The 15,689-nt window shown below is 46.4% G+C and overlaps 1 protein-coding gene across 1 annotated transcript in view; it reads right to left on the reverse strand.

Annotated features, from left to right (window-relative positions):
• Cnn3 (calponin 3) overlaps positions 1-15,689 on the reverse strand; it is a 30,661-nt gene continuing 14,972 nt past the window's right edge. The window contains exons 2-7 of the mRNA XM_041658500.1: positions 8,184-8,305; positions 7,901-7,967; positions 6,677-6,814; positions 6,210-6,326; positions 3,477-3,623; positions 1-871 (exon numbers count right to left, since the gene is read on the reverse strand). Of these exons, the coding sequence (XP_041514434.1) occupies positions 527-871; positions 3,477-3,623; positions 6,210-6,326; positions 6,677-6,814; positions 7,901-7,967; positions 8,184-8,305 (936 nt within the window). The 3' untranslated portion in view covers positions 1-526. The remainder of the gene's footprint in view (positions 872-3,476; positions 3,624-6,209; positions 6,327-6,676; positions 6,815-7,900; positions 7,968-8,183; positions 8,306-15,689) is intronic.

Consider the following 15,689-nt stretch of genomic DNA (forward strand, 5'->3'; position numbering starts at 1 on the left):
TGCACACTGATCATGACTTTATTTAAAACTCAGCAAGCAGGACTGCAGAAAAAAACATCCGTGTGTCAGGTTCTACACGCTGCATCTTAGGATTTAGTTGGCAAAAACCACATTTAGCAAATCAACATTTTAGTCTTCCATGTATAAGCCGGATACACATTAAACTGTAGAAAAGAAAAATAGGTTCCTATTGTTTGGAAAAATACCAGTTTAAGTGTAAGATTGTAAAAAAAAAAAAAATGCATAGCTCGTCAATATAAGAACTGGCTGCCCTTCCACGGCATCCCTTTTCACTGCACACGCGTTATCGGTTATGCTGTAGGACTTAACGGTTACAGCACTAGAAGGCAACTATTTGGGGAGGAGGCAGAGAAAGGAAAAAGGAATGTATGTAAGGCATTTTTTTCTTAAGGTACAATAAGAATAATAGTGTTTTAGGAAGACGAGAGAAGAATTACTCAAGGCTAGCCTGGGTCTCACTGGATAAAAACAACGGACTAAATACTGCGCTCCCGTGTGTGTGATTCTAATAGTCAATGCCCTGGTCATCGCCATACTGGTATTCTCGGGGGTAGTCATCGGGGTACTCGCCATGATACTCATCGGGGTACTCCGCCTGGTAATCACTATCACTGATTTCTGACCCATTTGTTCCTGTACCCTGGCTTCCGTTGTGAATGACGGGTTCTGTAGGGGCGGCACAGTACTTGGGGTCGTACACTTGCCGCCCAAGCCCATACACGCTCATTCCTTTCTGGGAAGCCACTTTGTTGGTACCCATCTGTAGCGAGATGGTCGAGCTGTCCACTGGCTGTAATGTTAGCTTCTGGTCGTAGATGTCTCTTCTGGTACCCGGTGCTAACATCCCAGCCTGGTATGGGAACATAACAGTACACAAGGTGAGACAGGAGCTAAGATCTATACTTGTTAATACTGTCTACACTGTGAAAGTCATGTGACTGTGAGCAACTTTCAATCGGTTTGACGTGGACCTAACTTACCAAAATATTCTTAAACTACTCATCTTTATGACGGGAGTCACCGAGTCTTGACTGAGTCACGTCATCTTTCACATCTCTGCCCACTGTAGCATCTCCACGTGGCCTCCAACAGCTTACTTTGAGTCTCCCCTGCCATATGTAATACAGAAGCAATACTACCTACTGCTAAGTAAAGAATTAGACACAAAGAATATCAAAACAAAGCCCAGGGCTAGAAAGAGCACTTGTCTGTCATGCAGGGGACCCAGGGTCAGTTCCCAGCACCCACATGGTGGCTCACAACTATCTGTAACTTAATTTCAGGGCATCTATTGCATATTTCTGACTTCCAAGGGTACCAGGCATGTACGTGGTACACCTATATACATATATACACATACATACAGGCAAAAAACAGCCATACACAAAAACCAAGTAACTAATACTTTTTATATTTAAAAGAGTTCCACCCTGGCAGACCTAAACGTTACATGTGAATGTCTACTGACGGCCACTCAGGCCAACCTTATTAAATAAGCATTCAACTAGAAGCATGCCGAACCAATCAAAGGGACTGCGTCATCTCAAGAGGCTGCCACGAGCAGTCACCCGCTTGCTCGGTTTCTCATGTCAAGCACACTCTCAGATACAGAGTGGGTGAAAAGGCCAACATGAGTGGCAGCTGCGAGAAACGGCTGTTCGTGACAGGGCAGGTTCCAGAAAGAGAAAACAACAGATGTCACCGTAAACATAATGAGGCTACCAAAACTTACTCCCATTATCTTTAGATATAAAATTCTGCTGCTCTCAAATACTTATTGGGTAGGTACCTCCCTGTTTTTGGGGTGTGTGTGTGTGTGTGTGTGTGTGTGTGTGAGAGAGAGAGAGAGAGAGAGAGAGAGAGACTGACTTTCCATTGGGTAACAGAAAGGAGGGCAGATGACTATGACTCCCTGTTGACAAGTTCCTGATTATATGAATGAGATGGACCAGGGGTTGGGGGGCGGTCAGGGGAGCGCTAGGAAGACATGGGGCCAGGGTGCACACAAGAAGGCCAGAGGCTTAATCCCAGCACTCGGGAGGCAGAGGCAGGCGGATCTCTGTGAGTTCGAGACCAGCCTGGTCTACAGAGCTAGTTCCAGGACAGGCTCCAAAGCCACAGAGAAACCCTATCTCGAAAAACCAAAAAAAAAAAAAAAAAAAAAAAGAAGAAGAAGAAGAAGAAGAAGAAGAAGAAGAAGAAGGCCAGAGGCCAGCTCTGTAGTCAGTTCTCTCCTTCCATCTTCAGGGAGCAAACTAAGGTCACCAGACAGATGCCTTCGCCCTGGGCCATCTTGCCCACACCCTCATCCATTAATGAAGAAATTGCGCCTCTATCAGATTGGCCTGTGTCTGTGTATCTCAGGGGTATTTTCCTGATTGCTAATGAATGTGGGAGGGCCCCCTGGGCAGGGAGGCCAGGCTGTCTAAGGAAGGTGGCAGGGAAGCCAGGAGGTGACCTTCCTTGACAGGGTCTGTTTCAGCTCCTGCCTCCAGGGTCCTGCATTCACTTGCCTGGAGGGTAGACTGTGACTTGGAAAGTAAGGCAAACAAAGCCTTTCCTCCCCAAGTTACTTTTGGTCAGACTGTTTTATTGTAGCCATAGAAAGAGTTAGAACACTAACAGTTACAGAACTACTTAACTAGCCTTTCGTACAAACTCATTTCTCCCCTAACTCAATGTTAAGTTTCAAACCAGGAACAAATGGCTGAGGTACCATTTTAACACACCAAAGAAGAGCTGGCCTCCAGGTTCTCCCAACATCCCTCAGTCCCTACTTGCTACAGGGTATGGCTGGCACACTTGGCCCCCAGAGGCTCTTCCCTATTATAATCCAGACATTTTGGTTCCCCGCCCCTTTTGCACATTTGGCCTCCTGGCTGCTGAACCTGGTTCGCCTCTCCACACATGGCCCAGCTCAGTCTGGTCATGCCACTCTGCATGCTCCCAGATGTCCTGCCTCTGGCTGTGCTCTTCTGCCTGTCTACAGTAAACTTTCTCCTCCACCACACCTAGCAGCAGTCCTGTGCTTCCTTCGTTTTTTTTTTTCTCATTCACTTACTGTTCCGTGAGAATATGCTGACTAAACAGCTCTTAGCAGAAATGCCAGATAATCTTACAGACCCATTTAAACACTGGGCCCCCTTGAAAAGCAAAACCAAACCGGGGTAAGGGAGGACTGACCATCTTTTACTTGGATCTAGGAGCAGGAACACACATAAACATCACTTTTTTCTACTGCTGAGGCAGAAAGGCCAACTGTTCTTGCTGCCAACCAAAACCATTAGTCACGCTCCACTCTGTTGCCTGGAGAAAGGGCCCTTTGATTCTCCTGCTCTCCCAGCAAAGCCTACTTTCCTGAAGACTAAAAATACTATAGGAAAAATACCATCAGCGACTCGAGCTACACACGGGGTCAGTGCTCGCTTAGCGTGGCCTCCGTGCCCTTTGCTCACCTGGCTGGCTCCTTTGTTGGTGCCCATCTGCAGACTAATCGTGGTCTGGTCAAAGGGTTTGTCGGTCTGCATCTTGGGGTCATAAAGATGCCGCCTGGTCCCGTAGGCTGTCATACCCGCCTGGCTGGCACATTTGTTGGTTCCCATCTTTCAAGTGAAAAGATCGGCATTGGTTATCAAAAGTCAGTAACGTATACACAATACAACTATAGAGCACGGGTGTAGCTCGGCACTAGAGTCCTCATCTGCTCTGTACAAAGATCTCGAACCCAGCACCAAAAAACTGGGGCAGGGGAAGCAGGGGACTTACGAGTTCCTGAGCTAAGGTGGCCCTAGGCAACGAGGTATGGACTCCCCTCTGTGCTTTTGAAAGCAAAATGGGAAGGCTACCTCTAAAAGAAAAACTCGAGACGCTCTTCAATACACAGAACCCCACAGAACAATCAGCTGCATACAGACTTGCAGAAAGAGGCGTGCGTACTGTTAAATAAGAAGCTACTGTGCTGACAGAACCGTGGGGAAATCCCTGCCCCTCTTTTCTATACCCTGCAGCACAGGGACCAGTTCATGGAGAAATCCCCGCCCCTCTTTTCTATACTCTGCAGCACAGGGACCAGTTCAAAGTGTGCCCACTTCAGTCAGGGAACCCAGCAGCAAGTGTAGACCAGAGGACAAAGAGGACAAGCCTCTGACTCCAGGTCTAGGTGCACCCGACCTTTCTGCTGCCATCTACAAAGTTCATACTCCAGAGTCACATAATCAAGTCACAAGGAAGGGGGGGAGGCACTTACAAAAACAGCTTGTAATGTTTCAGTAACTTTATAATGTCATGCTGGGCTAAAGTCCATAGCAATCTTTGCTGCAAGCAAAGCCTGTGTGCTTAGAGTTAAAACAGCAAAGCAAAGGCCCGTACTTAGCCATCCCTCAACATTTTCAGACAGGAAAAAGATACATTTTCTTCCCACAATTCTTGTATATTGGCCAGAACCAGAAAGAGACAGCCAGAGGAGTGTGAACTGAGGCAGCTTCAGAGGAACAATTAACTTCTCTTCCCAGCTGAGAACTACAAGACCCAGGACTTCTCAGCACCATCAGTGTCCCGAGAGGAGGAAACCAGTTCCTATGACTGTGGGTGGGGCTTTGCTTTTCTGAGAGTCTCTCAGAAACCCAGGCTAGCACTGTACCCACTAGGTAGGCAAGAATAACCTTAAACCCCTGACGGTCCACTTCCCAAGTACTGGGTTCATGGGTGCACACCCAGAGAACACTTACAAAAGAAAATGTCTTGTTACAAAAAGCAAAACCCCTGCACGGGCAAAGATTTACACACGCATATAAGCAAAAAAAAAAAAAAAAAAAAAAAAAAAAAAAAAAAAAAAAAAAAGAGGGGGGAATTACTGCAATATTAACATCTGTATAGATGCAACTGGGGTTTGCAACAGACATCTGTGAATACCCCTTGGGGTTTATTTGCCTATGTGTTCATCTGAGTATGTCTACAGCCATATATAGAAACCCACATTGTACAAAAACACATATATCCCTTTGGAAGTTAACAGTATTTCAGAACCTTACTTTTTTCCATGAACTTATCTTTTCACACACTGGCGTTAATTGTTAGGCTGCAGGCTCCAACCGCATGGGGCTCTCACTGATCAGTGTTCGGGCTCGTCCACTTTAACTGCCCTCCATTTATAACAATGTTGTACTTTTGAAAATGAAAGCCACCTGACAGAGACTCAGTCAAAGGGGCAGTTCACCAGGGAGGTCCTCGGCTTTCACACCACTTGTTTGTGGTTTTGTGACACTCTTTAGGGAGGCTGTAAAAGTCACCCTAACCACACACTTCCCAATCAGCAAGGCTCGGTCGCAATACTGCACACTGCTCGTGTGTGATGATTCTGGCACTATGGGCTTTGTATTATTGCTTCCCCTTGGTCAGTAACAGCTAAGAATTTATAAAGTGCATTTTCTTTCTTTTTAGGACAGTATGATTAGAAAAAACTACAACAACAAAACTTAATCTCCTAGAGAAACAATGGGCAAGCTGAGCGGAATACCTGAAGTTTTTTTTTTTTTTTAAATGCCATCATTTTAGCCAGGCATGGAGGCACACATTTTTAATCCCAGCACTCGGGAGGCAGAGGCAAGTGGATCTCCAGGAGTTCGAGGCCAGCCTGGTCTGCAAAGTGAGTTCCAGGATGGCCAGCACCGTCATACAGAGAAACCTTGTCTGAAGGAGGGGACGGGGGGGACGGACACCACCATCATTTTCTTATAGCTGTTGTGTTATTTAATTCTTTTTCTTTTTCCGGTTTCTTGAGACAAGGTTTCTCTGTGTGGCCTTGAACTCAGATCTGTCTGCTTTTGCCTCCTGAGTGCTGGGGATTAAAGGCCTGTGCCACCACCACCCAGCTAATTTTCATTTTCTGAAACAAGATCTCATTCTGGAGATCAGGCTGGTCTTGAAACTCATATGTAGCCCAGGAGGACTTCGAACTCAGAGCAACCCTCCTGCTCCACCCTGTTAAGTGCTGGGATTACGGGTGTAAACCACCATGCCCCACCACTGGTTTTAAATAGGTTGAAACCGTATAAGCCATGCATATATGTGAGCAATCTGCATTGCAGAACTGTCGTGAACACTTTCCTCATGAGAGGCATAACATTTTATGTAGTGATAATTAATGACACTGTGTTAAGGGATGAAAAAAATAATATCACACCACTTACCTGTAAGCCAATTACACTTTGGCCGGCCTTTAATTTGCCTTCATCAAAACGTCTTGCTTGTTTTTCTGCATACTTGACTCCGATGTCGATGGTTGTGTGGAAGCCTTTTGTTTTTGCCTAGACGTAAACACATTCACCAGCTGAGTAGGAACACAGATATTCTGCCACCAGCATTTTGAAGAGGAGACGACAAAGAAATGATGTCCACCGACACGCTTCAAGGGTGAGATCATATCATACCAGAGGGAGAAAACCTACTCAGGGCCACTCAGTGATAATAGTGTACCCTTTGAAACGGGAGGGTTCTAATTAACCTATCTGACACAAGCCGAGGTCAGCAGTCTTTTCACGAAGCTAGCAATTACAGAAGACACAGTGCCCCCCACCCCACCCCATTTGTGCATCCCTGAGAGAACAATGATGTAACTCGCCACTTATGTGGAGGAAACTGTAGAGCATGTACGTACCAGACCTGCTAGGGCCACCAGTGTAGTCTGAACCTGGGTCATGTTGCCATTCTCAAAAAGATCATTTGCTTCAAATATGTCATGGGGCTTCATACCGTAAGCCTGAATGGCTTTGATGAAGTTGCCGATATTCTCCAACTGTGTAAACAGAAAGAGTCACATCAGGGTTAAAGCTAACTATGGACACACCAAGACTGGTAACAAGACTCCAGACAGAGGGGTTTGGGGTAAGATTCCCTATCATATACACAGTAAGTACACAGCTCTTTCTGGAAAAGGGTTTATAGGACAGTCTTTAAGATCTTAAAACAAAACAAACTCTAGCAACAACAAAATAAAAACCACACTTTTTCCTGTTCTAATTTTGAGACAAAACAAACAAACAAAAACAAAACAAAATTCAAGAAGCTCAAACTGGTTACAATGGAAGATCTTTAATTTCTGAACCAGACCTGGTGCTGGAAATCTGAGGTGAGCCCTATCATCCCCTATTTATGCCGTGCTGGGGATCCAAGCCAGGACTTCCCAAATACTAGTCAAGCATTCCACAGACTGGCCCCCATTCCCCGCTTTTCAAAGCTCTTTAAGGACAGAACTGGTCATGTATGAATGTGTGTTGGGGTACACACGTATGCATCATGTGGACATTTAGGTGCATGCGCCCCCACACATACAGCCCTGCAATCAATACAAAAATTTTGACCTTTTTCACCAAATAAAAAGAAGCCAACTGGTGCTGGAGAGATGGCTCAGAGGTTAAGAGCATTGCCTGCTCTTCCAAAGGTCCTGAGTTCAATTCCCAGCAACCACATGGTGGCTCACAACCATCTGTAATGCTCTCTTCTGGCCATACACACACACAGAATATTGTATATATAATAAATAAATAAATTTAAAAAAAAAAAAAGAAGCCAACTGGGATAGCACAGCTCACTTGTAATTCTAGGCCTAGGGAGGTCGAGGCAGGAATATTCTGAGTTTTGTCCAGCCTGGGCTACAAAGTGAAACTCTTATCTCAAACAAGAGAAGGAAAGGAGAAAAGAACAAGAGAGAGAACAGAGGGAGAGGAGAGAAGAGGGAGAGAGGGAGGGAAGGGCGTGAGGAGGGAAGGTAGAGAGGGTGGGAGGGGAAGATAGGAGGGAAGGGAAGGAAAGGAGTATGGGAGGAGAGGAGGGAGGAGAGGGAGAAAAAGGATGGATTGGAGGTTGCTCACTTGGCAATTACCTGAGGCCAGTTTAGTGAGGATTCATTGACTTTCTTCACAGAGCCTGGCTGTAGCTTGTTTATGAGTCTAAAAACAAAATTACAAGGACACTTTATGGGTCAAAAACAAGGATTAGATGTTAAGCTGATTCCCTAAATCCATAAAGGAAAGTATTAAACACGGTGGTACACTATCAAGACCAACACTCTAGCTGGGGAGCCAGGATCACTGAGGGAAAGGCCGGTGGAAAGGACGGAAGGGCAGAAACCACCCCTGTCGGGGTCCGGGAAGGCCGAAGCTTACTCGCAGAGAATGATGCCGTCCTTCAGGCCCAGCTGGAAGTTGGTGCCGATGCCCATGCCTGTCACCTCTTCTATCCAGTTGCGCAGATCTTCCTCCGCTTGCTGGTCATACTTGGATGCGATCTAAAATACAAGTCCCCTAACTTTAGAGGGGCTCGGAGACAAGGTGCCGCCCTCCGTGCCTCACACGGTCCTCAGCTTCTGGTCATTACCCACTAAGCCCAGCAGTGACAGGCAGGAGAGCTCACAGGTGACCTTAACCGGCTGTCACAGCCTCAGTAACTACACACAAATTCTCCATGAAGACAGTGTCCATTAGGAGCATGGAGAGAGAAGCTGGGGCCAAGAAGAGAATCCAACAAGCAAGGTGAAGCCTGAGCCATGGCACAAGGAATGCGATTTAGCAACACAATCAGCTGGACCTTAAATTTTAAAGATGAAGTTCTTAGTCACCACGTTCCTAAGAAAGATGGAGAGAGATTCCAGCACATGGCATTGTGACACACGGTTATCTCAACCATCTAGGACATACCATTCCAGGAGTTTGTCCAGAAAGCTCTGGTATCTGCCTTCTATTCCATCAAATTCAAATTATACTGCACGCACACAATAATAAACACACTTAAAAAAATACATTTGAAAGACATTTCTCTAGGCTTAGAAGAACACTACATTTGAAAGACCAAAACCCTAAGCCTCTTCCTTTTTTTCCTTCTTTTTTCTTTCTTTCTTTTCTTTTCTTTTTTTTTTTTTTTTTTTTTTGGTTTTTCGAGACAAGGTTTCTCTGTGTAGTCCTAGCTGTCCTGGTAGACCAAGCTGGCCTCAAACTCACAGAGACCCACCTGTCTGGGATTAAAGGCATGCGCCACTACCACCCAGCAACTTTTTCCTTTTTGAGAATTATTATTTTATTTTACATGTATGGGTGTTTGCTTGTACATGTGTCTATGCAACATGCAGAATCCATGGAGACCAGAAGAAGGGATCAATTGGTCCCCCAGAACTGAAGTTATAGAAGATATCAGCCACCGAGTGGGTGCTAGGAATCTAACCTGGGTCTTCTGGAAGAACAAACAGCACTTAATAGCTGAACCATTGTTCCAGCTCCTGAAACTTATTTAAAAATGAAACTTCAGTATTAAAAATGACACACACCACACCTTTAATCCCGGCCCTCAGGAGGCAGAGGCAGGCAAACCACTTAAGTTTCAAGCCAGCCAGGTCTAAAAAGTGAGACCCTGTCTCAAAAAAAAAAAAAAAAAATCTTCAAGTTGTTCAAGTTCCCTTGCCCTAAAAGTTCCTTAAAGAGCCTGGTCAACGAAAAACATAAAGTAGGGTGGTGGTGGTGCTCACCTTTAACCCCAGCACTTAGGAGGGAGAGGCAGGCAGATCTGTGGGTTCTGGTCTACAGAGCAAGTGCCAGGACAGTCAGGGCCACACAGAGAAAGTCAGTCTCAAGAGCCTCTGCCCCCCCCCCCCAAAAAAAGAAAAAGGAGGTGGAGGAGGCAGTGGTAGCTTCGGCGGGTGCAGCTGGGGACAAGGCAAAATCACACACTTTCTCTTCTCGTTCAGCACAGGTGAATGCGCCAGCTAGCCACACTTAGGCAGAGCCCAGCGGCTAGAGATAGGACCTTGGGCATCAATTAGAGCCTTGTCAGAAATGAAAATGAACAGCAGGGCTGTCTGCTGGCCATAAAACATAATTAGGCTTAGGACTGAGAGATGCGGATCACCACACTGCTCAAAAGTAGGCCCAGAGTTCAGGTCAGCCAGCCCTGCCGGAGCAGACCACAACCATGTAGGACTCTATCTAGGCTGCCTGTGGGCCCTACCCAGGAGAGAACCACGGGCCGGCGGGTCAGGATGGACATATAAGAAGTTGGTTAGGTTACTGCGAACACCCAACAATTAAAGTCAGCACCGAGTCTTAAAAACAAACAGCCACAACTGACTGCATCTGACTGCAGTTCCTCTTCAGGTGACAAAGTGGAAAATAAAATGTCATTTCTCACTTCAAACAAATGAAAGAGTCACACACATCCTCCTCTTGCAGGCTCATTAGGCTTCAGGTAGCCTTGGAACAGCATCAGAGAGCAGCCGACTGGCAGGTGCCTCCCCTCCCCCATCACCAAGGGGAGGCTCCGCTGAAGTAAACAGATGATTCAGGGATTGCTGTGCCCCTTCACAGTCCATTACCCATAATTAGAGAAACGGGGGCTGGATAATGGATAATTTACATTAACTGCGTGTTTGCTTAACCAAGATTAGAAAAGGAAATCCTGCAAGTTTCATTCAGCACAGCGGCGCTTCACGGATCCAGTCCCACCCACCTGTAAGTTAGTTTACAGAAGACAGTTCTACAGGGTAAAGTGAGTCTCGTGGGCAGCGAGGTTCCCTCCCTTGTACCCTCATGCCTTGAGAAGGTCTACTTTATCACCTGCCAGCTTGGGTGACACTGGGGGCTACCTGAGGGAGGAGGAAGGAGGTATGGACAGTAGAAGATTCTGCCTGAGATCCACTTTGTCAGGGAGGGAGGGACAAGCAGAAAGCAGCCACCGCTCTCTTACCCCAGATAAACATCCGTGGTAATTTATCTCCTCCCACACAGAAAACAGGTTCCATTATATACGACCCCGATACAAAGTAGAATAAACTATGCACACTGGAAGGTGAGAGATGGGGAAGGAAAGGGACGGAAACAGAAGTCAATTCTCAGTAGGCACAACTCTGGAAGGCAAATTGGACCTGAGCTGATTTTTCTAAGTGATGGACGCTCAACTGCGCGATGCATTTCAACACACCTGAAGAGTGGCATCCATGAGAAGCCTCTGATGTCGCTCTACCTGCCCTTCGGTCTTCACAGGGGGCCCGCTGTTAATTCATCTATCTTCCCATCCAGTTCCTGTCTCCATGGCAGCAAAACTGACTTCAATGGATAAGTGCCTTCTAGTTGTCTACAGACTCGGTCAAAAATCAAAAACTGTGACACATGGTGCCGACGTAAAAGCAGGCAAAACACCCATACAAATAAGAGGACAGGCGGGTGGAGTGGAAAGCCAGTGGGGATACTGAGACCATATTTGGGGGTAGGTGGAAAATATCCTCTTGCTTTTTCAAATACAGAGATGAAATTGTTACAGGGTTTTTTTTTCTTTGCAGGACAGTGGTGATGGTTTCTAAAAATAGTCGTGTGTGTGTGTGTGTGTGTGTGTGTGTGTGTAGAGAGAGAGAGAGAGAGAGAGAGAGAGAGAGAAAGAGAGATAGGGGAATCAGAGAAAAACTTTTAGGAACTGGTTCTCTCCTTCCACCTTGTTTTTGAGGCAGGGTCTCTCTTGTTTCTATGGATAGCATAGAGTTCAAATGGAGCTGCTCTATAACAGGGACAAACGTCTACTAGATACCACAAGCTACTTAAAAAGCCCAGTACCAGGTATAGGATACCTTTTTTGAGAGGTATAGGACCCCACAAACATTATAGGCTACGATTGCCAGACTTCTTTGTTACCCTCCAGAATTGTTACCCTCCCTAAAGACACAGAGAACACAGAGAAATCCAGCGGGTACTGACCTAGAAGTCGGTCTCCCTACTGGGACTGAAAAGTAAACAACAGTTGTGAACCTTGAAGTTACAACTGTCCTGGCACGATATGGCCACTGGTGAAACAGAGGAATAGAGATTATAAGAATAACCAATCGCTTTCTGATTGGACTTAAGGCTCACTCCTCATGACTTGTTAACTGGACCAAAAACCCATGGTTGCCTAAGTCATCCATAAGAACCTACTACTCTTATTTTGCTAAGTGGACACAGTAATAAACTGCATCTGAAGTTCTTACCCAACAACTGTAGATTTGCAGTGGCTGGTGATTAATACAGAGACCCACAACTGGTCAACATGCACAGAATAAGGGACTCTGGAGTGTTCAAATCTAAATGGGTCCTCTATATCCCATGCCCTGGCGACAAGGTTCAGAGTCATCGTGGAAAGACGAGGCGGAAAAGCTGCAGAAGCAGAGGCAGTGGACACCTGCAGTAAAAGTAGCCGCCTGGCTTGACAAGGCTGTTGCACACACTAACTCACAGCTGTGACCACAGCTCAAGACTTGCACAAGATCAAGCCAGCCGAAATTCCAACACGGACGGGTTCCTGACACCCCACTCCTAGCTAAGGATGGACACGGGTGGGATTCTCCAGGGATGTGATCCTGGAGAGGGTGCAGATGCTCTGTCTAGGAGGTGATCCTGGAGAGGGTGCAGATGCTCTGTCAAGGAGGTGAATCCTGCACCCGTGCCCATACACGCAGCACTAAGTGGACTCAGTGCGCTTAACTGAGCACACGGAGACGGGAGGGGAAGTGGTGGGCAGAATGGGTGAGGAGTTTGATCAAAACACATCACATGCATTATGGAATTCTCAAAACTAAAACTAAAAATACAATTTAATCATTATTTTCACCTTAAAAGCTTTAACTTCTGAACTTAGGGCTAAAACAGCTTTCTTCCTTGTAACAAAACAAAAACCAAACCAAACCAAACCAAAATCCAATAGCCCTAATGTTAGACTAAAGATACAGCCTACAGGAAGGAGGAACAACGCTCTGCTTAGTCAAGTGTGGTGGCACATGCCTTTAGTCCCAGCACTTGAGAAGCAGAAACAGTGCATCCTTTCAGTTCAAGGACAGCTTGGTGAGTTCTAGGCCAGGAACTCAGAACTACCTAGTGAAACACTGTCTCAAAAGCCAACCAAACAACAAAGCACCAATCACACACAAGGGTATTCATATCAAAGATATATACAGAATTTCAAATAATGAAACATCAAGACAAAAATTATCCAATCGATACTGGAAGGAAGAAATGAAGAAAGAAAGGAAGAAAGAAAAGGAAAGGGAGAGAGACAGAGCAGAGACAGAGACAGACAGACAGACATTGAATAACACCCCTGCCCTCGCCATCATCTTTTCCATATCAAAATCCAAGTGAAGATCATGGAGCTGAGAACTGAGCCTGGGCACAGCTGATGAAGACTCCCCACTGAGGCTCCCCAGCATCTTCCTGCAAACACCAGTAGGGATGAAGACCAAGGGAAAAGTCTTCCAGACTGTTAGACAGAGTCTTAGCTGAAGTTTCTATCACTGTGAAGAGACCATGACCACAGCAACTCTTACAAAAAAAAAAAAAAAAAAAAACTGTTTAATTGGAGCTGGCTTACAGTTCAGGTTTAGTCCATGACTGTCATGGTGGGAAGCATGGTGACACGCAGGTAGACACGTGCTGGAGAGGTAATTGAGAGTTCTACATCTCGATCCACAGGCAGCAGGAAGAGAGGGCCACAACAGGATTGGCTTGAACATCTGAGACCTCAAATCCCAACCCCCAGCAACACACTTCCTCCAACAAGGCCACACCTCCTAAGAGCCACTACCTATGGGGGCCATTTTTATTCAAACCTCTGCAAATGGACAGACCACCCCTACAGCCAGCCAACACTGCCTGTTCTGCTCTCACTCCCCTTGAATGTCAAGTGTCTCCTTCCTTCCTCCCTTTCTCCCTTCCCTTCGGTGCTAACCCCGCTAAGAGCACTAGGTTGAACTACCCCAGCTGCGGTCCTCCCCCTCAGTTATCCATCTGCTCAGCCTTGGCACTCCAGTCTGAGTCTGGGTAGCTCAGAGAATCCATTTGGAGTCGCCCTTCTCTCAAGCGCGGGCAGTCCTGCATGGCTACTCTCTAGTCCTCGCTTTAGCTCTCTACAGAGCGGTATTTGTTCACAGAAATGAAATTATGGAAGTATGCAGAGCGCACACTGAGAGTCTTGTAGGCGACAGTGAAGAGAACCCTAGACAAACTCGGGACCCTCCAAAGCCCAGCCCACTCCACACAGTTTCGTTCCTTTGTACTCAATCTGGCAGAGACGGGAGACACTAGCGAAAAGGTCAGGAGGTTAAAGAGACAGTGACAGACAGCAAGGGAAAGAAATGCCAGATGAACCAGGGTATACGGCTCTTCCCATCACCCCTCCCAATCCCACCCCCTTCTTCAAAGTGTCATCCTCTGTCAAATAAAACAGAAAACAACACAGGAAGGATTCTCTTCAAAACCACAAGCCCCAAGGGCCTGCCCTTCCTCATGGTAGGAGACACTGCATCAGATAACAGCCTTCCAGAGCCGGGTAAGAGGCAGCCAAGACCTGGCACTGTGGAGAGACGTTTCCCTGCAAATCTTCAATGGGAAGACAAGGTAACTGGGGAGACAAAAGGCTTCAAAGGCATCTCAGCAATGGACCAGAGGCAAACCCAGTGCGATTCTGTAGTGCTGTTGTTGGTGTAAGCAGCAAGCATTCAACAAGAAGCTACTAGGGCACCTCATGGGAAAAGAACTGCCCGATGGCCACACTTGCCAGGCACACTGCAGAGTCCCCTGAAGAGTGAAGAGCACTTGGCTTTTATTCCTGTATCAACAACAGGGCTCTGATTCAAGACTCCTACAGACACCAAAATCCCTACCTACTACAGTGCTTTACATAAAAGAGCACAGTCCATACACATAGCCCATGCATATCAACTGCAGACTTACCAGAGCTGATACAATCTAAACGATATATATATTTCAGGCATATAAGGTATAAGGTTCGGGGCATAATGACGATGAAAACACATGCTTGGCGAACACACAGTTTTCCTCCTAGTATTTTTGATGATGCTGACTGAATCTGCAGATGCCTGGCCCATGCACGCAGAGAACCAAGCGCTTTTCCTTCCTACAATAAACCATCACAGGGGCCGTTAGAACAATATTCCAGGTTATTGTTTCTGGTGCTGACAACAGTCTTCCAATTTTCAGTCATGCCTGAATTCTCCTGGGGCTGCTTTTGAGCCACTCAGAGGATTCAGCAGGACCCCAATCTAGCTACCTAAAAACTACACCCATGTCAGTACCCCCAAAGGCTTCTGTCAGAATGCTTAGCCCCCAGTTAGTGGAACTGTTTGGGAAGGATTAGGAGGTGTGGCCTCGTTGGAGGAGTGCATCCCTGGGGGTAGATTCAAAAGTTTATGCCAGGCCCTGTCTCTGCTGCCTGTGGATTAGGATGTAAAGCTCTCAGGTCCTGGTCCGGCACTATGCTTGTCTGGTTCCCACCACAACGATCATGGTCCAGCCCTAGAAAGCTGAAAGCAGGTCCCCAGTGAACGGCTTACTTTCATGAATTGCCTTGGTCACAGGGTCTATTCAGAGATAGAACAGTACCCAAATCAGCATCTTTCACATTTTCTGGATTCTTCTTTCAGCTTCTGTTCTCATAGTCCTCTTCTCAGGCGGCTAGGAAGCACAGTTCAGAGGCAGGCTTGGCCCCAAGAGATCTTACTCTAGTAGTTCAGAATCTGAAAGTCATTCTACGTTGTGAACTTGCTAGGAAAGTCTGAAAGTCAAGGACAATCACATCTGGAGCAAGTTAGCACAGTGGCATCGAAGAGCGTCTCAAAGGCAGGCGATCTTTCAAAGGCTTAGAGC

This window comes from Microtus oregoni, unplaced genomic scaffold (genome assembly GCF_018167655.1).
Source record: "Microtus oregoni isolate MIOR12 unplaced genomic scaffold, Mior012 000000F_ref0000247, whole genome shotgun sequence".
In the NCBI taxonomy this organism is placed as follows: domain Eukaryota; kingdom Metazoa; phylum Chordata; class Mammalia; order Rodentia; family Cricetidae; genus Microtus; species Microtus oregoni.